The sequence below is a fragment of the Cyprinus carpio genome, chromosome B14 (assembly GCF_018340385.1).
Source record: "Cyprinus carpio isolate SPL01 chromosome B14, ASM1834038v1, whole genome shotgun sequence".
Taxonomy (NCBI): domain Eukaryota; kingdom Metazoa; phylum Chordata; class Actinopteri; order Cypriniformes; family Cyprinidae; genus Cyprinus; species Cyprinus carpio.
The window spans coordinates 21489210-21515035 of NC_056610.1; the positions used below are offsets into that span (position 1 = coordinate 21489210).

At 38.6% G+C, this 25826-nt stretch overlaps 1 protein-coding gene across 1 annotated transcript in view; it reads right to left on the reverse strand.

Annotated features, from left to right (window-relative positions):
* The window catches only part of LOC109077176 (neuroblast differentiation-associated protein AHNAK-like), a 30718-nt gene extending 10184 nt beyond the window's left edge, over positions 1–20534 (reverse strand). The window contains 9 exon segments of the mRNA XM_042738553.1: positions 361–745; positions 747–1461; positions 1807–1929; positions 2281–2460; positions 2841–8736; positions 8893–9089; positions 9328–9484; positions 9769–9830; positions 20229–20534. Of these exon segments, the coding sequence (XP_042594487.1) occupies positions 361–745; positions 747–1461; positions 1807–1929; positions 2281–2460; positions 2841–8736; positions 8893–9089; positions 9328–9484 (7653 nt within the window). The 5' untranslated portion in view covers positions 9769–9830; positions 20229–20534.
* Positions 20535–25826: the final 5292 nt, after the last annotated feature.

Below are 25826 nucleotides of genomic sequence, written 5' to 3' on the forward strand. Positions count from 1 at the left end.
TTTGATGTCCACATCTGGTGCCTTAATGTCAATATCGGCTTTAGGGATTTTCACATCAACATCTGGACCCTCAAGTTTTGGACCCTTCATTCCGAATGATGGCATTTTGAACTTTGGCATCTTAAACCTCCCTCAGGTCCTTCTATATCGGGGCCTTCAATTTCCACTTTTGGTGCTTTAATATCTCCTTCCACTTTTGGAACAGATACGTCAACATCGCCTTTCAATTTTGGACCTTTCAGATTGAAGTCAACGTCTGGCATAGAAATCTTTGGACCAGAGATTGATGGCATCTTGAATTTAGGGCCCTTGATTTTTCCCTCGGGTCCTTCAATGTCACCTTGGAGCTTTGATGTCAACTTCTGGAGCATTGATGTCAACATTGGCTTTTGGAATTTTCACATCAAGATCTGGACCCTCCAGTTTCGGACCCTTCATTCCAAATGATGGCATTTTGAACTTTGGCATCTTAAAACCTCCCTCAGGTCCTTCAATTTCTGGGCCTTCAATTTCCACTTTCGGTGCTTTAATATCTCCTTCCACTTTTGGAACAGACACGTCAACATCACCTTTCAGTTTTGGACCTTTCAAATTGAAGTCAACATCTGGCATTGAAATCTTTGGACCAGAGACGGATGGCATTTTGAATTTGGGGCCCTTGATTTTTCCCTCAGGTCCTTCAATGTCAAACTCTGGAGCTTTGATGTCCACATCTGGTGCCTTAATGTCAATATCGGCTTTTGGATTTCACATCAAGATCTGGACCCTCCAGTTTTGGACCCTTCATTCCGAATGATGGCATTTTGAACTTTGGCATCTTAAAACCTCCCTCAGGTCCTTCAATATCTGGGCCTTCAATTTCCACTTTTGGTGCTTTAATATCTCCTTCCACTTTTGGAACAGAAACATCAACATCACCTTTCAGTTTTGGTCCTTTAAGATTGAAGTCAACGTCTGGCATAGAAATCTTTGGACCAGAGACTGATGGCATCTTGAATTTGGGGCCCTTGATTTTTCCCTCGGGTCCTTCAATGTCAAACTCTGGAGCTTTGATGTCCACATCTGGTGCCTTAATGTCAACATCGGCTTTTGGAATTTTCAAATCAAGATCTGGACCCTCCAGTTTTGGACCCTTCATTCCAAATGATGGCATTTTGAACTTTGGCATCTTAAAACCACCCTCAGGTCCTTCAATTTCTGGGCCTTCAATTTCCACTTTCGGTGCTTTAATATCTCCTTCCACTTTTGGAACGGACACGTCAACATCACCTTTCAGTTTTGGACCTTTCAGATTGAAGTCAACATCTGGCATTGAAATCTTTGGACCAGAGACGGATGGCATTTTGAATTTGGGGCCCTTGATTTTTCCCTCAGGTCCTTCAATGTCAACCTCTGGAGCTTTGATGTCCACATCTGGTGCCTTAATGTCAATATCGGCTTTTGGAATTTTCACATCAAGATCTGGACCCTCCAGTTTTGGACCCTTCATTCCAAATGATGGCATTTTGATCTTTGGCATCTTAAAACCACCCTCAGGTCCTTCAATTTCTGGGCCTTCAATTTTCACTTTCGGTGCTTTAATATCTCCTTCCACTTTTGGAACGGACACGTCAACATCACCTTTCAGTTTTGGACCTTTCAGATTGAAGTCAACGTCTGGCATAGAAATCTTTGGACCAGAGATTGATGGCATCTTGAATTTTGGGCCCTTGATTTTTCCCTCGGGTCCTTCAATATCAACCTCTGGAGCGTTGATGTCTGCTTTTGGTGCTTTGTCAATATCGGCTTTAATTTTCACATCAAGATCTGGACCCTCCAGTTTTGGACCCTTCATTCCAAATGATGGCATTTTGAACTTTGGCATCTTAAAACCTCCCTCAGGTCCTTCAATTTCTGGGCCTTCAATTTCCACTTTCGGTGCTTTAATATCTCCTTCCACTTGGCACTTTGATTGTCAACATCAGCTTTCAGTTTTGGACCTTTCAGATTGAAGTCAACATCTGGCATTGAAATCTTTGGACCAGAGACTGATGGCATTTTGAATTTGGGGCCCTTGATTTTTCCCTCAGGTCCTTCAATGTCAACCTCTGGAGCTTTGATGTCCACATCTGGTGCTAATGTCAATATCGGCTTTAGGGATTTTCACATCAACATCTGGACCCTCCAGTTTTGGACCCTTCATTCCGAATGATGGCATTTTGATCTTTGGCATCTTAAAACCACCCTCAGGTCCTTCCATTTCTGGGCCTTCAATTTTCTTCACTTTCGGTGCTTTAATATCTCCTTCCACTTTTGGAACGGACACGTCAACATCACCTTTCAGTTTTGGACCTTTCAGATTGAAGTCAACGTCTGGCATAGAAATCTTTGGACCAGAGACTGATGGCATCTTGAATTTCGGGCCTTTGATTTTTCCCTCGGGTCCTTCAATGTCAATCTCTGGAGCTTTGATGTCCACATCTGGTGCTTAATGTCAATATCGGCTTTAGGGATTTTTACATCAACATCTGGACCCTCCAGTTTTGGACCTATTCCAAATTGATGATGGCATTTTGATCTTTGGCATCTTAAAACCACCCTCAGGTCCTTCCATTTCTGGGCCTTCAATTTTCACTTTCGGTGCTTTAATATCGGGCCTTCAATTTCCACTTTCGGTCAGTCCTTCCACTTTTGGAACGGACACGTCAACATCCCCTTTCAGTTTTGGACCTTTCAGATTGAAGTCAACATCTGGCATTGAAATCTTTGGACCAGAGACTGATGGCATCTTGAATTTGGGGCCCTTGATTTTTCCCTCGGGTCCTTCAATGTCAATCTCGGGCTTACATCTGCTTCCACATCTGGTGCCTTAATGTCAATATCAGCCTTTGGAATTTTCACATCAACATCTGGACCCTCCAGTTTTGGACCCTTCATTCCGAATGATGGCATTTTGATCTTTGGCATCTTAAAACCACCCTCAGGTCCTTCCATTTCTGGGCCTTCAATTTTCACTTTCGGTGCTTTAATATCTCCTTCCACTTTTGGAACGGACACGTCAACATCACCTTTCAGTTTTGGACCTTTCAGATTGAAGTCAACATCTGGCATTGAAATCTTTGGACCAGAGACTGATGGCATCTTGAATTTGGGGCCCTTGATTTTTCCCTCGGGTCCTTCAATGTCAATCTCTGGAGCTTTGATGTCCACATCTGGTGCCTTAATGTCAATATCGGCTTTAGGGATTTTCACATCAACATCTGGACCCTCCAGTTTTGGACCCTTCATTCCAAATGATGGCATTTTGATCTTTGGCATCTTAAAACCTCCCTCTGGTCCTTCAATTTCTGGGCCTTCAATTTTCACTTTTGCTGCTTTAATATCTCCTTCCACTTTTGGAACAGACACGTCAACATCAGCTTTCAGTTTTGGACCTTTCAGATTGAAGTCAACATCTGGCATTGAAATCTTTGGACCAGAGACTGATGGCATCTTGAATTTGGGGCCCTTGATTTTTCCCTCGGGTCCTTCAATGTCAATCTCAGGAGCTTTGATGTCTACATCTGGTGCCTTAATGTCAATATCAGCTTTTGGAATTTTCACATCAAGATCTGGACCCTCCAGTTTTGGACCCTTCATTCCGAATGATGGCATTTTGATCTTTGGCATCTTAAAACCACCCTCAGGTCCTTCCATTTCTGGGCCTTCAATTTTCACTTTCGGTGCTTTAATATCTCCTTCCACTTTTGGAACGGACACGTCAACATCACCTTTCAGTTTTGAACCTTTCAGATTGAAGTCAACGTCTGGCATAGAAATCTTTGGGCCAGAGACTGATGGCATCTTGAATTTTGGGCCCTTGATTTTTCCCTCGGGTCCTTCAATATCAACCTCTGGAGCATTGATGTCTACATCTGGTGCCTTAATGTCAATATCGGCTTTTGGAATTTTCACATCAAGATCTGGACCCTCCAGTTTTGGACCCTTCATTCCAAATGATGGCATTTTGATCTTTGGCATCTTAAAACCACCCTCAGGTCCTTCCATTTCTGGGCCTTCAATTTTCACTTTCGGTGCTTTAATATCTCCTTCCACTTTTGGAACAGACACGTCAACATCACCTTTCAGTTTTGGACCTTTCAGATTGAAGTCAACGTCTGGCATAGAAATCTTTGGACCAGAGACTGATGGCATCTTGAATTTGGGGCCCTTGATTTTTCCCTCGGGTCCTTCAATGTCAATCTCTGGAGCTTTGATGTCCACATCTGGTGCCTTAATGTCAATATCGGCTTTAGGGATTTTCACATCAACATCTGGACCCTCCAGTTTTGGACCCTTCATTCCAAATGATGGCATTTTGATCTTTGGCATCTTAAAACCACCTTCAGGTCCTGCAATTTCCGGGCCTTCAATTTCCACTTTCGGTGCTTTAATATCTCCTTCCACTTTTGGAACAGACACGTCAACATCACCTTTCAGTTTTGGACCTTTCAGATTGAAGTCAACATCTGGCATAGAAATCTTTGGACCAGAGACTGATGGCATCTTGAATTTGGGGCCCTTGATTTTTCCCTCAGGTCCTTCAATGTCAACCTCTGGAGCTTTGATGTCCACATCTGGTGCCTTAATGTCAATATCGGCTTTAGGGATTTTCACATCAACATCTGGACCCTCCAGTTTTGGACCCTTCATTCCGAATGATGGCATTTTGATCTTTGGCATCTTAAAACCACCCTCAGGTACTGTAATTTCTGGGCCTTCAATTTCCACTTTCGGTGCTTTAATATCTCCTTCCACTTTTGGAACAGACACGTCAACATCACCTTTCAGTTTTGGACCTTTCAGATTGAAGTCAACATCTGGCATTGAAATCTTTGGACCAGAGATTGATGGAATTTTGATTTTGGGGCCCTTGATTTTTCCCTCAGGTCCTTCAATGTCAACCTCTGGAGCTTTGATGTCCACATCTGGTGCCTTAATGTCAATATCAGCTTTAGGGATTTTCACATCAACATCTGGACCCTCAAGTTTTGGACCCTTCATTCCGAATGATGGCATTTTGATCTTTGGCATCTTAAAACCACCCTCAGGTCCTTCCATTTCTGGGCCTTCAATTTTCACTTTCGGTGCTTTAATATCTCCTTCCACTTTTGGAATGGACACGTCAACATCACCTTTCAGTTTTGGACCTTTAAGATTGAAGTCAACGTCTGGCATAGAAATCTTTGGACCAGAGATTGATGGCATCTTGAATTTAGGGCCCTTGATTTTTCCCTCGGGTCCTTCAATGTCAACCTCTGGAGCTTTGATGTCCACATCTGGTGCCTTAATGTCAATATCGGCTTTAGGGATTTTCACATCAAGATCTGGACCCTCCAGTTTTGGACCCTTCATTCCAAATGATGGCATTTTGATCTTTGGCATCTTAAAACCACCCTCTGGTCCTGCAATTTCTGGGCCTTCAATTTCCACTTTCGGTGCTTTAATATCTCCTTCCACTTTTGTAACAGACACGTCAACATCACCTTTCAGTTTTGGACCTTTCAGATTGAAGTCAACGTCTGGCATTGAAATCTTTGGACCAGAGACCGATGGCATTTTGAATTTGGGGCCCTTGATTTTTCCCTCAGGTCCTTCAATGTCAACCTCTGGAGCTTTGATGTCCACATCTGGTGCCTTAATGTCAATATCAGCTTTAGGGATTTTCACATCAACATCTGGACCCTCAAGTTTTGGACCCTTCATTCCAAATGATGGCATTTTGATCTTTGGCATCTTAAAACCTCCCTCTGGTCCTTCAATTTCTGGGCCTTCAATTTTCACTTTTGCTGCTTTAATATCTCCTTCCACTTTTGGAACAGACACGTCAACATCACCTTTCAGTTTTGGACCTTTCAGATTGAAGTCAACGTCTGGCATAGAAATCTTCGGACCAGAGACTGATGGCATCTTGAATTTGGGGCCCTTGATTTTTCCCTCGGGTCCTTCAATGTCAAACTCTGGAGCTTTGATGTCCACATCTGGTGCCTTAATGTCAATATCGGCTTTAGGGATTTTCACATCAACATCTGGACCCTCCAGTTTTGGACCCTTCATTCCAAATGATGGCATTTTGATCTTTGGCATCTTAAAACCACCTTCAGGTCCTGCAATTTCCGGGCCTTCAATTTCCACTTTCGGTGCTTTGATATCTCCTTCCACTTTTGGAACAGACACGTCAACATCACCTTTTAGTTTTGGACCTTTCAGATTGAAGTCAACATCTGGCATAGAAATCTTTGGACCAGAGACTGATGGCATCTTGAATTTGGGGCCCTTGATTTTTCCCTCAGGTCCTTCAATGTCAACCTCTGGAGCTTTGATGTCCACATCTGGTGCCTTAATGTCAATATCGGCTTTAGGGATTTTCACATCAACATCTGGACCCTCCAGTTTTGGACCCTTAATTCCGAATGATGGCATTTTGATCTTTGGAATCTTAAAACCACCCTCAGGTCCTTCAATGTCTGGGCCTTCAATTTCAACTTTTGGTGCTTTAATATCTCCTTCCACTTTTGGAACGGACACGTCAACATCACCTTTCAGTTTTGGACCTTTTAGATTGAAGTCAACGTCTGGCATAGAAACCTTTGGACCAGAGATTGATGGCGTCGTGAATTTGGGGCCCTTGATTATTCCCTCAGGTCCTTTAATGTCTAACTCTGGAGCTTTGATGTCCAGATCTTGTGCCTTAACTTCAATATCGGCTTTAGGGATTTTCACATCAACATCTGTACCCTCCACTTTTGGACCCTTCAGTCCAAATGATGGCATTTTGATCTTTGGAATCTTAAAACCACCCTCAGGTCCTTCAATGTCTGGGCCTTCAATTTCAACTTTTGGTGCTTTAATATCTCCTTCCACTTTTGGAACGGACACGTCAACATCACCTTTCAGTTTTTGACCTTTTAGATTGAAGTCAACGTCTGGCATAGAAACCTTTGGACCAGAGACTGATGGCATCGTGAATTTGGGGCCCTTGATTTTTCCCTCAGGTCCTTCAATGTCTACCTCTGGAGCTTTGATGTCCAGATCTGGTGCCTTAACTCCGGCTTCAGGGATTTTCACATCAACATCTGTACCCTCCACTTTTGGACCTTTCAGTCCAAATGATGGCATTTTGATCTTTGGCATCTTGAAACCACCCTCAGGTCCTTCAAGTTCAGGGCCTTCAATTTCAACTTTTGATGCTTTAATATCTCCTTCTACTTTTGGAAAAGACACATCAACATCACTTTTTAGTTTTGGGCCTTTCAGATTTAAGTCACCTTTCAATGTTGACCCTTTTACATTTAAGTTCACGTCAGACACCTCAATCTTAGGACCGGAGACTGGTGGCATCTTGATTTCAGAATCATTGACTTTTATTTCAGATCTCTCAACATTAAGCTCTGGACTCTTGATATCCACATTTGGTGCTTTAATCTCCATTTTGGCTTTCACGAGATTTACATCAGCATCAGGACACCTTACTTCTGAAGTTTTTATTCCAAATGAGGACATTTTGACCTTTGTAACAGTAAAGTCACCTTTGGTACCCTCGAGATCTGGCCTTTTAATTTCAACTTTTGAAGTTGCAACATTCCCTTCAACATTCGGAATGGACACATTAACATCTCCTTTCACTTTTTGTCCTTTGAGATTTAAATCCACATCTGGCATAGAAATTTGACCAGTGACTGATGGCGCATCAAATTTGACATCTTTGACTGTACGCTCATGTCCTTTAAAGTGAAGCTCTGGACCCCTGACGTCCATATCTGGTGGTGTGATTTTTACATCAGCTTTAGGTAGACTTACTACTGTATCAGGTTCCTGAACCCGAGCTGACATTTCCTGATTCCCAGTTATGGTGAAACCTCTCTGACTAACATCTTTAAGATTTTGAGTGTTAAAATTCACTTCTACATTTTGACCTTCCTTGGGCCTTTGCACATCTATGGTAACTTTAGACAGTTTTGTTTTATCAGCAGACCCATCCTTATGCTCTTCAGACGAAGATTCCCTGCCAATACTGCCCCCTGTATCTCCACTAATGGAAAAACCTGAAACGCGAGTGTTCAGAACAGGGCCCTTTAATGTAGCAACCTCAGTTCCTCCCATCATACTTGAAGCTTTAAAACCAGCTTCCACTGGAGAAGAAATATTTCTCACGTCTTTGTCTAACCCCATGGTTACTTTGCCAGAGAGATCACTACTGCCTGCAGAAGCTTCAGTCTTTCCAAAATGTTCTATCACCTTCTGTCCTCTACCACCTGACAGTCCAGTGTCTGACACATTAATTATAATCTCTTTCCCACTACCATCTAATTCACTTGTTGCTTCTAAAGATCCTGTGCTAGAGTGCTTCACAGTGGAGCCAGTGACATGGGGCCCACTAAGAGTTATGTCCCCCATTTTTATAGCTCCGTGTGCACCACTAACAAGGCTACTATGTGGTAATCTGATTTGAGTAGAATCTCCCTCTGACTGCTCATGCTGCAAGACCTGAATTTTGAAATCAGGGTTTGAGTGATCAATCTGCTGACTAGTCTCCCCAGGCACATCCACAGTGTAGGTAGTTATTCGACGAGTGATTGTAGTAATGGTGCAACCATCACTGCTTGTGCTGCTGTGACGTTCTGTGCGCACATCAACACCCTCAGCAAGATCCTCTGACTTTAGTCTAGGTTTAATCTTCTTAGTGTAGATTCTCTTGTAATCTTCATCATCCCCACTCTACAGGAAATGGAATATAACAAATTACTTCGACATGCCATTTCTGTGTGAAACTTATGCAAGAGAGAAATGTGTAAAACATTTCTGTTAAATTTAGTTTTTAAATACTGAAGTACTGATCATACTGAAAATCAACGATTTACGAGGCAACCTTACCAGAAGAATGTCTGAACTAGACCCTCCACGTCCTTCCCGTGACAATGTCCCCATTGGAGAACGGCAAGGTGACTTGTCTCCAGACTTATTTTGTAATTTTAGTCCAACCTTATGTCGGTTAAGAGTCTTTAACAGTTCAGCCGTTTCTTCTGAGCTCATGTTGTCAAAGTAAATGGTGGCCCCCACAATTTGGTCACCTGTGACAAAAAAACAGTACATGGTAAGTTCAAACAAAATGAATTACAATAGATAAATTATATCTGGAAGACCTACAAGAGCATTAGCTCATTTAAAAAATAAAATAAAAAAGTCACCAAAAGGGGGTGACAAATGTTGTTCAGAGAATAAAAACTTTCGAGAAATGTTAGAAAATTAGGTTTTCTAAATGTTTACACATTACATTACAACCTGCAGGGTTTTTTTTTGACTTCATACCTTCGTATACTTTCCCAGTATGAGCAGCAGGGGACTCATCTTTCACCTCTTTGACAAAAATCTCTCCTTGACCTTTTTGTTCTATGGTGAGCCCAAGCTTATCAGTGCCTGTCCACTGTGGGAAAAGCACTTCCCTTGTGTCCTGCTCGTCAGCCATCTTATAAATAAATAAAATGAGAAATTACACAATACACAATGAAACACAGTAAAACAGTTACACAATTACACAACACCAAATATATGTTGACTACTATACAGTTTCAAGCTGAATGAGCATAAGCTTTTTTCAGAAGAGAAATTACCTTATAAACAGTAAAAAAGTGCTTAGTATTTTTCAGTAACTGATAAAAAAAAAAAAAAAAATTAACTATGCTTTGCTGTGAATTACATGTAGATATTAACATCACAGCTAAAACGCATCTAACATTTCATTTTGTATACCTCTAAACGTGTTACTTCTTCACCTGTCCCCTAGTGTGGACCGTGTCAGCCCTTGTTCTTTCCTTAACACAGAAAAAAAGAAAGTTAGTGTCTTGCATTCAAATGAACCTTTCACAGATAGGTTTAACAGTATGTTCATACATTTAAAATAATAATAATAATAATAAATAAATAAATAAATAAAATAAAACAATGCTGTCTTTTTTTTCTTTTTTCTTTTTTCTTTGATAACAGTAAATTAGTTTCAAACTGAGACCACCAGATGGCAATATAGTCTCCAACAAAGTGAAAGTAAACAAGCATGATTTCTGTTTGGGAACTTAGCAGTGGTTTAACTACATATTTCTAGCAAGAACTGAGTTATCTTTATACAATAATTTTCTTCAGCAGCAAAACACTAAGCCGCATGAGGAGAGAAAGCTTTAAAACAAGAGGAATTACTTGTCACTAAATGCATTAAGCTCAGTTTAATACACAGAGATTAAACATATAATTATATCTAAAAATCTGATGTCCATGAAATGAAAATCGGACTGTAGATCTGGGAAGTCTTTGCTTGATGAACATCGCTTCAGAGTTTGTTTGTTTTTTAGCTGACATAGGCCTGCCATCACAGCTTTCAACACAGAAAGTTCTTTGTTTCAGGGATATCAAAATCATCCACCCTGCAAGATCTCTTGAACATGAAAACACCTAGGCCTACATTCATATTTCACTACACATTGGTAAATGTGTTGCACTAGTTTATTTTAATTATGAAAAAAAATATACATCTTGTTATACCAAAAGCTAAGTAGAACTCAAAAAAAACTGGTATTACACAAAAATATTTGTTTGCTCAATAACATGATTGATCTGTCAGAATAAAGTATTCCAAAATGCCATACAGAGTGTAAGAAATGGAAATGGAAAAAGCTTTGTCTCATGTGAACATGAATTGGTGGGATCTTAGGGTTATTCAAGCAATCCAAATGCTCCCTTGATTCAAAATAGTAAGTATACTCCCTTCTGAAATAAGCCTGACCTGACCTGTGGATTACTGAAGGAATGTACACACTCAAAATAAAATGTGAAAACAATGCTGCAAATATTAAAGGCTTAGGTGCAACTCCACCATTCATGAAGCTAATGATAAAAAGTTCATTCAAATTTATTTCTATTAAAAAAAAAAATATGTAAATTGAAATAATTTATTTCAGCAGCAATCAAGGAATTGCAAAGATGTAAATACATTGCTAAAGTTGCTTTTAGTCTGTCTATTAGTTTTAAGTTCATCTATATGCAAGTATCTAAACACTAACAAAGTTGAACAGATATATGCATTTAAGATCAAGATATGCATTTAAAATATACAGTCTCTGTCTTCTGGAAATTGGTTAATTGGAAAATTGATTATTCATAAATGACTAGAGAAATTCTGTGTATTTTATAGAATGAGAACATTTTCTCCCCTCTAAATTATAAATACCACTTGCCTCCCACTAAATATGCTTCCCACTGGAGTAAAAGAAGCCTAGATTTGTGTCCATGTCAACCATTATACTCCAGAGACAGGATAATACAGAGCAGATCATTTGAGAGAGTCAATCATGCTTCCCTCTGTTTGAATTGTACACAAAATTTTCTATTTATACTAAAGCACTATTAGAGGCTGTTAGATATTAAAAGAATAGACGGGTTTAACATTATAAACAATAAGGAGAAAACAAGACGACACTACAACTACACATCAACATTACAATAATTTAACACATTTTACTGTTGCTTTAACTGGAATTCTGAAAGAAACGTTAGTTTCATGTGGAATCTACTTTGATTATGTGATTGTTAACAAATTCTAAATGCTTTAAAAAAGGATTAGTCAACATCACATGCAACAGAATAATGCACAACATTTTACATTTAATAGACATTAAGTCTGAATGTAATTTCAGTAAAACCTCTCAAAGTGCACAGGGGTAGAAATGCTACACATGGGACATGAAAGCTGTGAAACCCAAGCCTGAAAAAAGTGCCTTATTGTTGTTGGCTAAAGCTGATATTTACAAAAGGAAAAGGGGAAAACCTACATTGCTGTGTACTTAAGAACTCCCTAGCAAGCCATGCAAAAGCTTATTATTTCTCTCCCAGCCTGGTCTATGTTCTGCCTCTTAACATGTTGCCACTCCCTCTATCAACATTCCTGTACCACTATACATACATGTTCTACTTCCTTTACCCTTTTTTAAACCTATATAGTGCACGGTACTATTTGCACAGCGGCTGTTGTCACAAATCTGACAGATTCCTCACAGTGCACTTTTGGAGGAGCAAACTGAGTGGGAGGGTAAGAAAAAAAGAAATCAAAAAAAAAAAAAAAAATAGAGGCAGATGTGTACATTCATGACTGAAACATGGAACTATCATGGAACAAAGTGGCAGCAGAAGCACATTACATTGCCCAACACATTAATTGTGCCCAAGGAGGCACACCTTTCTTTCTCTTAACCACAGAGACTGAGCTCAAAACAACTCTGACACCAAGTATAGCACAGATTATCTTACTTTGTATAAGTGAGATATCCTTAAGCTTTTACAAGAGTATAAACCACGTCATTACCAGAGTATTACTGCAGGGTATTTGCTTTAAGCAGATGGCTCTTACCCAAAATCATATGACCTGCTATGATCCATGTAAGCAGACGCTTCAAAATACCTCTGGTGTTTGTACGATCATAAGACCTCAGCGATGAAATAGAACACATCTTTGTGAACTGTTGAGTTGTAATCGGGACCTTTTAAGCAGACCTAGCTTTGAGGTCTAGCAAAAAAAAAAAACGAACATCTTACTGTAAAATTTAAAAAAAAAAACAAAAAAAGGAAAAACCAAAACCCCAAATTAGAATTACTGTTGTACAAAAAGGAGCAAGAGGACCTAAAAAGGATATGGAGGGAACCCATTATAAACCTTAATTGATTTGTGTATGAATCATAATTGGGTGACACAGCATACACCCAGCAATTCTTGCTGAATGACAAGTGGGTGTTACTGCTTATGCTTTCATTCATTCCATTGTCAAAGCAACAAATTGGCAGAAGGTTCTGCTTAGTCTTATAGCTGATGTTTTATGCATGTCAAACTTATAAATAAAGGAACCTACTGAATTGCCAAGGCTAATGCTCAAACTCTCTCCCGTCTTCCTTTATATTCTGAAAGAAAGCAAGAAAGGAGAGGGAAATCAGATGTAATATAAGTAAATATTTCAATGCATCAAATAGCCAGATGTCAAAACCATCAATTACAAAATGTACATTCAACCCAAGTATCACACTTTTATCTTTTAAAGCAAAAAACTTTATAATAATAGTTTTGTTGCATGGTTTTGAGACCTTAAGCTAGTGGATCAGACTGACTTTATTTCCTTTTTCCTTTAAAAATGCAGCCCCACCCTAGTTGGCTTTATACTTTGGTTTACCCTAAGAGGGCGACATTGACTGAAACGGTTACAATACGGGCGCACAGAACGGGGAGTTTTCCTTTGCACGAACCAAAGACAGAAGCGCACACGTGTCTGCACAAGATTAAACGTTTCCTCTGGATGTTGCTGTTGAATAATTGTCTGACTAGTCTGACAAGTGAAAGTCACAATTACTTTTGTGTTTAAATATTAAGTTTGATAACTAATTATTGTTAAATACAATTAACAGCATCACTCCCTCAAAATAAACTCAGCCTCACATGGCTGCAAATCCACCCTGCACTCCAAACACTGGGAATCTGTTTGGGCAGCTACAGAAAGAGTGAAATTGCTGGTCACTGTCAGATATTACTGTGTTTGAAAATGTTTTAGTTGCCTTACACACGCATATGAGTGAGAGTCAAACTCTTACACTCTCATCTATGCGTTTGTTTGCAACATTTGATGTCAAGAAGCAATTCAAGACGACTGTAAACTAAAAACCTAAAATGATGTGAAGCCATTCATAGTAACCATGCCAATAGCATGAAACTGTCACTTGCCACAAACAAAAAAAAAGTTCAAGTAAGTTTCTCTCACAGGAAAGCAAACATCATGTGCAAATCCTCATTTGATCGCCTAAAAACTCCTCAATTCACATGGTTATGGCCGAAGACACTGGAGGCTAAACTACACAGTCATTTCACTCATTTAATTTCACACAAACCAAATTATCAAACTTCATTATCCACCCTTATCTTAGTCCATTTTTGTTTCATTTAATAAAAAGGTTTAGACGGCCAGATCATGTGGGAAACAACTCCTTTCTATCAAGCAGTATTTGCTCTAATAATGTACTTCTCGAGTTACTCAAAAATTATAAGTTTCAATTGTTCAAAAGCATAAGCTGCGAGGCTTTTGTCAAGACTAAATCGAGTGACTTCATACCAAACACCTAAAATACTCCTGCAGCTCAGGCATCATGAAGAGAAACTTTAAAGAGCAAGTGCCATTAGCGCTCATGCACATTCTTTAAATCTGTGAAGTGTTGAATTTTCCTTCACACTCCATGGCCTTTGAAGCTGTCCCGTGGCTTCTTGTCCAATTTAGCGTTTGATAATTTCTGCATGGAGGAAGCGGAGGACAAAGAGTTATCTGTTTTAAGCCTTTCAGTCCAGGCTAGAGAAATGTTGGGAATTTGTTTCATTTCATAAACATGTATTTCAGGCCTTTAAAGCAATGATGCATGACAAGACAAGATACATGTGCGTTTCTGTGAACACTGTGACAAAGGGAAATGAAATGTGGTTTCGGTGACACTAATATAATTCAAAATGATAATAATAAAACCTTACGGCTTGGGTCAGATCACAGATGTGGTTACTTGAAATTGAGAGGTTTTCCCTACAGCAGAAAAGCAAGAAAAGTCTTAATGTAACACTAGCACTGCAAACAAATGCTGGAATCAGCACAGACAGGTACATGCTTGCGGGGGCCTGCCCTGATATCAGTTCTCTCCAGTACTATTCCACTGTTACTGACTCTGTTAGAAAACAACTGTTAACAGCAAAAGTAATCATTTAAAGCTGTCCCAAGAAAACTATATATTCACCCCAACTTAAAACTTAATGTACCTCTCTGTCCCATTCAAAAAGGATGGGAAACCTTTGCTCTAAATATTTACAGAAGTATTAATTTGGGGAGTTACAACCCATCTTGAAAATGACCAGCTATTTTAAAGTAAACGGCTCTTCACAGATTTGTGGAGTCGCATAATTAGAAACATTTTTTTCTGCTTCTCCCGACGTCTTATTTGGAAACCATTGCTAGAACCTCTCACTACCCTGTTGTTTCATTAACGGATGGTTATTTCTGAGCTGTGACTGAAATAGTCATGGGCTCGCTGTGATAAAGGCCAGTCTGGACGAGGCTGTCACACTGTTTGCAAAGAACAACATTTGGCAGAGCAGCTGTGTCCACTCAAACGGGTGATATCTACGAGCCCTGTACTTAGTTGTATCAAGTTTGCTGTCACCTCACTAAAGATGGACCCAGCTGAACAAAACGGCATGTTGCAAACACGATCAACTATAATTACAAATTATTGCGTGTCAAATTTCAGAAAGAGTTAAAGTTTTAAAAAATAGTTCAGTTTCACAGAATAAATACACTTATATCTGGTTCATATTGTTGGGCATGAGAAAGACTGGTACTAGAACAAAATGCGACTATAATCACAGGTCTAAATGTGTCAGACGACACCGCAACGCTTCCATCTGGTAGAGGTCGTCTGGCAACAACTGTGCAACTCTAAAAGGAGCAGAGTTTATGGCACAACACAGACGGCAAACATCGCAAATCCAAAGTAGGGGACACGCCCTTCGTACAATGAGAAACTACACACACACCATCTCTCAGCCCGCACATAGCGCACAGTGAGCCGCGAGCCCCACCCAGGCCTCCAGTCACATGCATTCCTTGATAGAGCCCTCAGGCCAACTGGAAGAGAGCCCAGCCTCTCCTGCAGTGACTAACTCCAAAGCAATGTCCTACACTCTACCCAACCACTCAAATCACCCAGTGGGTCTGAGCTGGGTACAAAAACAGGGGATTCTTTCATGGTTTCCACTTACTAACAGCCAGTGGAGCAGGGTCATTTTTTTTTTTTTTAAAGCAAACAAATTTCCACGTTTTGTAAACACTAATAGAAACCCCTCATGACACTGATTAATGCACAGCAAAAGAGGTCATTAAAAAAAGTTTGTAAGCTCTTAGTGCTCCAATGTAAATGGGAGATATTGCACAACTATAAATCTACATTTATAAAGATTCAGCAATGCTGTGGGTTAGATAAGTGATAGAATTGTTGGGCAAACAACCAGACCACTAATTATAGAAAAGCCACTGCAAGCGTTTCATGCCACACTTTTTCCATTAAAGAGTTGTAATGTTTAATAAGAGACACACACACACACACATACAGTCGTCCTTTACACAATGCAATAACATAAATTGTGGCCTTTGGCTTTGCCTACAGGAGTTGCTTGGTGGCTCGCCCTTTAGCAGACACGTTTTTTTCCAAAGCAAATTACAGGATACAAATTTTAATGCAACAAGTGCAAGTCATATTTCTTCATTAAATGCTCATTATTCATTTCTGACAAAGGGAGATCTGATACATGAAAACGGATAATTACCATTTGGTTAAAAGTTCCACTTTTACTTCCACATGCGCTCAATTCAAAACCACAAGTGACCAAACTCTCGTGCAAAGACATACGCTTTCAATCTTACGGTGGAAATATCACCTATTTAGAGGAACAAACAGAAGACAAAGATAAAACCATAAAAACGCGCTGTGGTGAATTGCAAAAAATAACATCACGAAGCCTTAAACGTATACGTATAGATACATGTATATTAGCTAAAGGCTTTGACTTGAATTGAGGCACATTTTAGTCTATTCTGACTTGTTTGTTTATCCTGTTAACAAGGCTTTTCAAACCGAGTCAAAGGATATGAGTCAGCAATCAAATACACAGCGATGACTGATGGCAAGGTGGTTCTCTTACCAGCTCGGAGTGCATTATATTTCATTTTCCATCAGCTGGTTTTATAGTTAGGCCTGTGTCACCACTGCCAAGCGCTTTGTAGAAGTGAAAAGGCATGTGGTTTGAAACGTCCAAATAAGTCCGATCCGAACTCTCCGCTTATCTATAATTCAACTAGAAACAAACTCATGTAAACTGCACATGGAACCATCTAACCTCTGCAGCCAGTATCCTTGGTCTGTTGTAAACAAGTAGATGTGCATACCTACATTACTGAAATGGCGTGATGTAGTACGAGCTGTAGTCAAACACTTATTCTACGTCAAGACATGCCGATCATTAAATCACCTTACAGCACATTTTGGAACACATTAGAACTAGTAAACTACGGCCATGCTGTGTACTTTGTCTTACAAATTTATTTTTAAAATAAGTGTGCAACTTTTATATACCACAAGCAGCTCTTACATCACTCACTAGAACCAAGAAAACATATCAAGTGTCACTGCAGTGCATATCTTTACTGTTATACATTGATATGGAATATTAGTTAGCAGTAAACACACTTGCATAATGTACTTGGTCAATTAAAAGTGCACAATAAACCTAAATCAACATTTAATCCATTATATCATGCAGCACTGCCAGGTGTGGTTAACAGGAAATAACATGTCACGCAAGTCAGTGCATGTATTTCACCTTGGTTACAATATAACCTATTTACTTGCTGCATCATTAAATTATGGTTTGTGCATATGAAGCACATCATTTCTAAAAGTAACTATTTGAAAACAAGAGGACTCATACATAATTAAAGCATTAAAGTCAAGCCAAAAACAAACAGCCTTGAACAGACACTGAAGCCTAACCATCTTGCTGTCATGTGATACTAAACTTTAATGAAATGCAGACCGTATCTTCTATTACAAGGCTGACAACAAATGTAATCTAGTAATCCAAACTGAATTGCAGAAGTACAATGGAAGTACAGTTTATCATGCGTCATAGGCACACGTACAAAAAGAAATCTGACTATGTGAGGTCCAAAATGTATAATAAATAAAATATTAATTTCAACACTGAGATAATACAAAAACGTAAAACTATAAAAAAATAAGTAGGCCTATTTAAAAAAAAAAAAAACTGTTAGTAAATGGAATCAATTGGAAATGTCAACAATTATAATAATAAAAAATAAAAATATTAAGGCACGTGTGCCAAGCTGTTACAACACAACTCTGTCAATATGGAAAATGATGAAATATGAATGCCTGACTCTGACTCAGAGCCATATTGGCAAACAGATAGTGTATTGTCCAACTCTGTTTTAGCTTCAAGCCAGTATTTCTCAACTATGGAATGATGAGAACTCCAGGGTCTGTCTGAACAGGAAGACACGTACTAAGATAATGCAAGTTCAGGCTTCATACTTCAAAACTCTTCAAATGGTCCCGACATCCTGTGCGGCACCATGCTGACAACTTATCTGCGATGGATCATCATCACAATTTCACGGAGAACTGATTTCTTTCATTCTGTACCCTTATAGAAAAAAATCAAATGAAGATTCGAGATGTGAGAAACCGAACAAACAGCGAATGAAACGCTCAGCAACAAAAGCCTGCCACTCCTCCCTTGGCGTTGTCACCGCAAGTCCTCGACAAGCCTTTAAGGAAACGACAAAGGAAGTGTGCACGAGTCCAGGCTCTTTCCGTTTCACGCTAGAATAGATGGTCCTATGAAATACACACTAATCTGACCTATCAACACAGAAGAGGAGAAAGTTTTGCCTCCGCTGTAAACTTCCAGGACAATCCTGCATCAGAAAATGATACACGGACCCTAAAACTTTGTTTCTATTCAAAATTCAATTCCTAAATCATTCAAGATACGCAAGAAGCACCCTGTTCTGTTTTAAACAAAATACATTGTAACCTTCAAATACAACCAAGGTTGAAAGAAACTGCCGAACATGAATTGCATGAAACCACACATACAGATTTTTATTATTATTATTAAATTAAAATTGACTTTATTTTTGAAGTTAGTCTAGCACAACCTTAAAACTCTACATTATTACTGTTTGACTGCTTTAGTCTGCTATAGAGTCATCAGTCCTGACATAACAGAAGAAAGATTTGGGTGTGGCAGTACAAAGGGGGATGGGCTCAAAATGTTCCTCCGATGAAAAATCTGCTCACAAACATGTGTAAAAGATAGCTTAAATCAGATAAACTACAAAACAGCGTTTTGCATGTCAACACTCCACACGCATCTCCAAACTATCAGCACTTATCAGCAACATCCCCCCCACCCCCTTTTTGTCCTTCTTACTCTTTTATCTATTCCTTTCACTCTCTTATTCTGTTATATAACAAAATTTCAGTCATCCTACTGCAAAATAGCTCCATAACTAAAGTCATGCTGCTGTCTTGCGTGAATAAAACACCTCGTTCTTTCTTCTCCACAGCAAGCCTTACTTTCTCCCTGTGTGCTTCAAACCTGGTTTCAATTAGTAAGTCTTTCCAAACCACTACATTCCATTACCCCCTCCTCCCTTCACCCCTCTTACTCACTACCCACACCCTAGCTAGGGCTCCAGGTTAAGAAAATCAAGGCAAAATGTTAAAGGATATGCAAACTAAATTAAAACTATCACATTTTATAAGGCTAACAAGAATAATTTAAACAAATTAACATTTCATATATACAAAAAAAAAGAAGAAAAAAAAATAGAGCGAAATATGAGAAAACAATTCACCCACAGTATAGAATATGTGATGACGTTGTCTAAAAATCTTGAGCTATAACCAGATTTGGTATGGCAGGATAATGCTCCTTTTCAAGAGTAAAGTTAAAAACCTATAATAATTTTTAAATACAAGTTTAAGTCACTGTATATAATTATTTTTGTAAAAAAATAAATAAATAATAAATAAATAATATGAGTATATAGCTTTCTTTTAAACCAAATATATTCGTTTTATTTTACAGCGTGGGCAAAGTCATGCAACCAAAGTCAGGCTACCTTCTTATCCACGTTGCACTGTTTTAACTTGGGTGTATCTTTTGCATGACATGCAAAACCCCAGAAAATTTGCCTTAATTATGAATCATGTTTCTTCTCAGTGATTTAGTAGGTCAAGTTAAAGAAACTAAACGTTTAATTCTGAACAATGGTAAACTTTAATATTGTTGGGAAAAAAAACGTGCGCAACAGATGACAATTACAGAGCAGATAGATACACACCCACCCACCCTCTTCATGTTCAACAATACAGTTTTGTATTGAGAGCAGACACAATAAACCAAAAAAAGCAAATATATTACTTTTTTACACATAATTGAGCATATAATCAGTCAAGAAGCAGTCTCTGGAAAAGCACTTTAGAAAAATAGCCTACTTTATGAACGTGCGCATCGCACGCCACAACTGCATAAATAAGTAACTTGAAGAGCTACACAAACTTACCTGGAAAGTTCAACACCTCTGCTCTGGCATCTTCCGCGGTCCACAGCTTTCTGCCACAGCCCAGAAAAGTTTTCCACCACGCTTTCTAAACTAAACTTGAACGTATTCTCTCGTTCTTTCTCGAGGCGCGAAGCCTCACTTTATTTTTTTCTGGTTTTATTATTTATTTTGTCACTTGCGCTCTCTCTCTGTCACTCTCTTCCTCTCACATTCGTGCTGGGTTTTCTCAGTGTGCTTGTAACTCCGGGCTATGGAGAATGGCAGAGTTTGGGCTTGGTCTGTGGAGTACTTCTCTGGAGAAGAAGGCGGGGGTAACGGTGTAGCAAGGAGTGGTCCTTTATAATTTTAGTCCAGCCCACCCACTGTTTGAGTGACATGTGTGTTTAACACAGCGATAAAGCACGTGAATGTAGATTAGAAACAGATTTTAACTAAAAGGTTGAACTGTGTTTTTAGGACAAGAGACAATTTAATTATCAGGTTGGTGTAAAATTCTTTATTGTTAAGTGTAATTATGAACCTATAAAAATGTTTTTGTTTTTTTCTGCTTAATGGTGGAAATAGTTTTGACATAAAATAGTTATGATGTTAAGGTACGTACCTGTGAAGAAATTGATTTAAACTTACAGTAGGCTGCTAAAGTGTGACATCTATCTTGCAAACTATTGCTTAAAATAAAGTGTCACATGGTTAGGTGGCAAATGATCATATTATCTTCTAAGGAAGAAAAAAATAGCTTTCATTATATATTGTTGATGCTAGTCTGGTTTTATGGTGCTCACTGGTTTATTCAGTCCACCTTATTTTTTAATGTAAGAGTGGGCGTGACCATTTTTATTTATAATATGTGGGGCTTCCAGTGTCGTTCACTTTCAGTTATTTTACCTGTGCAAATACAGTTTGTTATGCTGCTTCACATTATTTTTTATTTATCGATTGATTAATTAATTATCATGATCAAAAACACACTAGTTTGTTGCTCAAATCATTTAACCATTTACAGATGGCCTCATTTTTATTCTTCTAGTTATTTAACTTTATCATCAATAGTCTCGCACATTCACAGAAAATAGCTTACTACCCTGTAGCAAAATAAGGTTTATTATAGATACAGCAAAAACATGATGATACTGGAATTTTAATTTGCAGAATAGAATTTAGGAGAATATAGAGCTAGTCCAGTCCTGCTCCTGGGGGGCCACTGTCCTGCAGAATTTAGCTCCAACCCCAATTAAACACACCTGAACCAGCTAATCAAGCTCTTATACTATAAAAGTTCTAGGCAGGTGTGCCGAGGCAAGTTGTAGCTAAACTCTACAGTGGCCCTCCCAAAGTTTGGATACCGCTGAACTGTACTCTGAAAAAGTTTTGTGCAATTTGACCCTAAATATTATGGTGAGATATCACTCTTGTGACTATCCCATGTGATAATTAGCCTTCGTATCACATTCTGTTTGTTAATATTGTCATATGTTTTATAATGCCTTGTGCTTACTGGCATGTGTGCAGTGTGTATATAATTTTGTTTTGTCACAAAATGCCATTTTGCACAACTTACATGTGCAATTTACTTATGTAAATACAGCACAAGAACCTGCTGGAGAGCAGTTCCTCCATGTACAGTACGTGCATTTCTTCATGTTCTTCTGATAAAAAAAGTTTGAATTGGTGTATAGGGATCTGTTTATGAGAGTTTTTGTAAGGAATTTTGCTAAGCTTATTTTATAAGATTTCTTTTTTAATGACAAATGTCAAATATTTGTAGATGTTTGAAGAAGTGCTTCTTGTCTTTGATAATGTGTTCATTGTGTCTCTTAACATGGATATAGTGCTCTCTTTGAGCTAGTCCAGCATAATTTCCATACCATACCATAATTTCCATATTCATAATAGAAAATCCAGTGTAAATCTCTGAGGAGAGTTTCATTCTCATTTCAAGACCATTGGATAGATGAAACATCACTGCAGTTGAATGACTGGATGTTTTTTTTCTTTGAATAACTAAAAATGGCAAAAACATGATCAAGAATATTCCAAAGCTTGTTAGGTGTTGAGTTTTTTTTTTTTAAACTTAAACCATTTACGTTTCATTTTCTAAATGTAAAATGTTAGATATTACTCACAATTTAAATAATATGCAATCAGATGTTAAGTTTAACCATTTTCATTTGCCCATATTGTTTTCAGTAATTTTAGAAATACTTTTTTAGACAAATTTGCTTTTCAAATAAATGCATATTCTAGAATTATAAAATATTTTTCTTTGTAATATCTGTTCAAAAGACTATAGTGCAAATTTGCTTTTTACATTTTTTATGTATTTATTTATTTTGCCAAATGATTTTTGTGCATATCTCTTGCTAAAAAGTTTACTACAAATAAAAAATAAAAAATAAAACAAAACTACAACACAATCAAACAACAAATAAAAACAATCAAAACCGATCACACAGTTCCCCCTTTTCTAATTTACTAAATTAGGCTACAAATTGGTTATTCAGTTTGCTATTTGGAAAAGGAATTGAAACCCACAAACAAGGTCTAAATGACATTACAACACTGGTGCGCTAAAATACAATCTGTATTTTTTTCTTAAAACGTTATATAATCATGAGTCAGAACCCTGCTGTCAAGAAAGCTAGAATAATGTCACAGGAATTTGTTACAATAATGGGGAACTTCATCTGTTTAACTCAGAGATCCTACAGTTGAAATTAAGTATTGTTATCAACTCTTCCTATTTAGCACACTTAATTAAACTTAATTAACTCAAATAATAAAGACTGTGAACATTATAAATCTACAAACTCGATTCCAAAAAAGTTGGGACACTGTACAAATTGTGAATAAAAAGGTTTCAAATTTCAATATCTTATTCAGAATACAACATAGATGACAAATGTTTAAACTGAGAAAATCATCTTAGAGGAAAAATAAGTTGATTTTAAATTTCATGGCATCAACACATCTCAAAAAAGTTGTTTACCACTGTGTGGCATCCCCTCTTCTTTTTAAAACAGTCTGCAAACGTCTGGGGACTGAGGAGACAAGTTGCTCAAGTTTAGGAATAGAAATGTTATCCCATTCTTGTCTAATACAGGCTTCTAGTTGCTCAACTTTCTTAGGTCTTTGTCGCATCTTCCTCTTTATGATGTGCCAAATGTTTTCTATGGGTGAAAGATCTGGACTGCAGGCTGGACATTTCAGTACCCGGATCCTCCTTTTACGCAGCCATGATGTTGTAATTGATGCAGTATGTGGTCTGGCATTGTCATGTTGGAAAATGCAAGTTCTTCCCTGAAAGAGACGACGTCTGGATGGGAGCATATGTTGTTCTAGAACTTGGATATACCTTTCAGCATTAATGGCGCCTTTCCAGATGTGTAAGCTGCCCATGCCACACGCACTCATGCAACCCCATACCATCAGAGATGCAGGCTTCTGAACTGAGCGATCATAACAACTTGGGTTGTCCTTGTCCTCTTTAGTCCGGATGACATGGCGTCCAAGTTTTCCAAAAAGAACTTCAAATTTTGATTCGTCTGACCACAGTACAGTTTTCCACTTTGCCACAGTCCATTTTAAATGAGCCTTGGCCCAGAGAAAACGCCTGCGCTTCTGGATCATGTTTAGATATGGATTATTTTTTGACATATAGAGTTTTAGCCGGCAATGGCGAATAGCACGGTGGATTGTGTTCACCGACAATGTTTTCTGGAAGTGTTCCTGAGCCCATGTTGTGATTTTCATTACAGTAGCATTCCTGTATGTGATGCAGTGCCGTCTAAGGGCCCAAAGATCACGGGCATCCAGTATGGTTTTCCGGCCTTGACCCTTACACACAGAGATTGTTCCAGATTCTCTGAATCTTTGGATGATATTAAGCACTGTAGATGATGATAACTTCAAACTCTTTGCAATTTTTCTCTGAGAAACTCCTTTCTCGTATTGCTCCACAATTTTTCACCGCAGCATTGGGGGAATTGGTGATCCTCTGCCCATCTTGACTTCTGAGAGACACTGCCGCTCTGAGAGGCTCTTTTTATACCCAGTCATGCCAGTTTACCTAAGTTGCAGATTGGTCCTCCAGCTGTTCCTTGTATGTACATTTAACTTTTCCGGCCTCTTATTGCTACCTGTCCCAACTTTTTTGGAATGTGTATCTCTTATGAAATCCAAAATATTCCAATATTTGGCAAGACATTTCAAAATGTCTCACTTTCAACATTTGATATGTTATCTATATTCTATTGTGAATAAAATATAAGTTTATTAGATTTGTAAATTATTCCATTTCTATTTTATTCACAATTTGTACAGTGTCCCAACTTTTTTGGAATCGGGTTTGTAGTATTCAATTAAATTTACTTAGGCTAACTTGTGACAGGTTAATGAGGCAAATAATGTGCAATTCTGATCATAAACTTTTGAAGATGGATTCCCTCCATATAGCTAAAAGAAGCCTGTTTGCAATACACAATACTGCAAAAAGATGGTATGTGCCTTTGTACATTCGTCACAAAAATGTCTTAATCTATTATGTAAATATATATACACACACACACACACACACACACTCACACACTCACCGGCCACTTTATTAGGTATACCTGTTCAATTGCTTGGTAACACAAATTGCTAATCAGCCAATCACATGGCAGCAACTGTATGCATTTAGGCATCTAGATGTGGTGAAGACGACTTGCTGAAGTTCAAACCGAGCATCAGAACGGGAAAGAAAGGGGATTTAAATGACTTTGAACGTGGTTGTTGGTGCCAGACGGGCTGGTCTAAGTATTTTTTTTTTTTTTTTTAATTAATTGAATGTTAATTTCTCTACCATAAGCCATCTCCAAAGGAATTTCAGAGAATTTGGCAGTACATCCAACTGGCCTCACAACCGCAGACCACGTGTAACCACACCAGCCCAGGACCTCCACATCCAGCAATATTCACCTCCAAGATCATCTGAGACCAGCCACCCAGATAGCTGCTGCAACAATCGGTTTGCATAACCAAAGAATTTCTGCACAAACTGTCAGAAACCATCTCAGGGAAGCTCATCTGCATGCTTGTCATCCTCATCGGGGTCTCGACCTGACTGCAGTGAGCAAATGCTCACATTCGATGGTGTCTGGCACTCTGGAGAGGTATTCTCTTCACGGATGAATCCTGGTTTTCACTGTACAGGGCAGATGGCAGACAGCGTGTATGGCTTCGTGGGGGTGAGCGGTTTGCCGATGTCAACGTTGTGGATCAAGTGGCCCATGGTGTAGGTGGGGTTATGGTATGGGCAGGCGTATGTTATGGACAACAAACACAGGTGCATTTTATTGATGGCATTTTGAATGCACAGAGCTACCGTGATGAGATCCTGAGGCCCATTGTTGTGCCATTCATCCACGACCATCACCTCATGTTGCAGCATGATAATGTGTGTAAGCTGCACACCCATATAGCAAAATTTTATATTTTTAATACATTTCAAAGCAATGCAGAAAATATATTTACATATGTTTTCAACCAATATATTTTTTGCATATATGTTAAATGTATTTTAAATGAATAAGTGTGTTTTTAAATGCATAATAAATATAT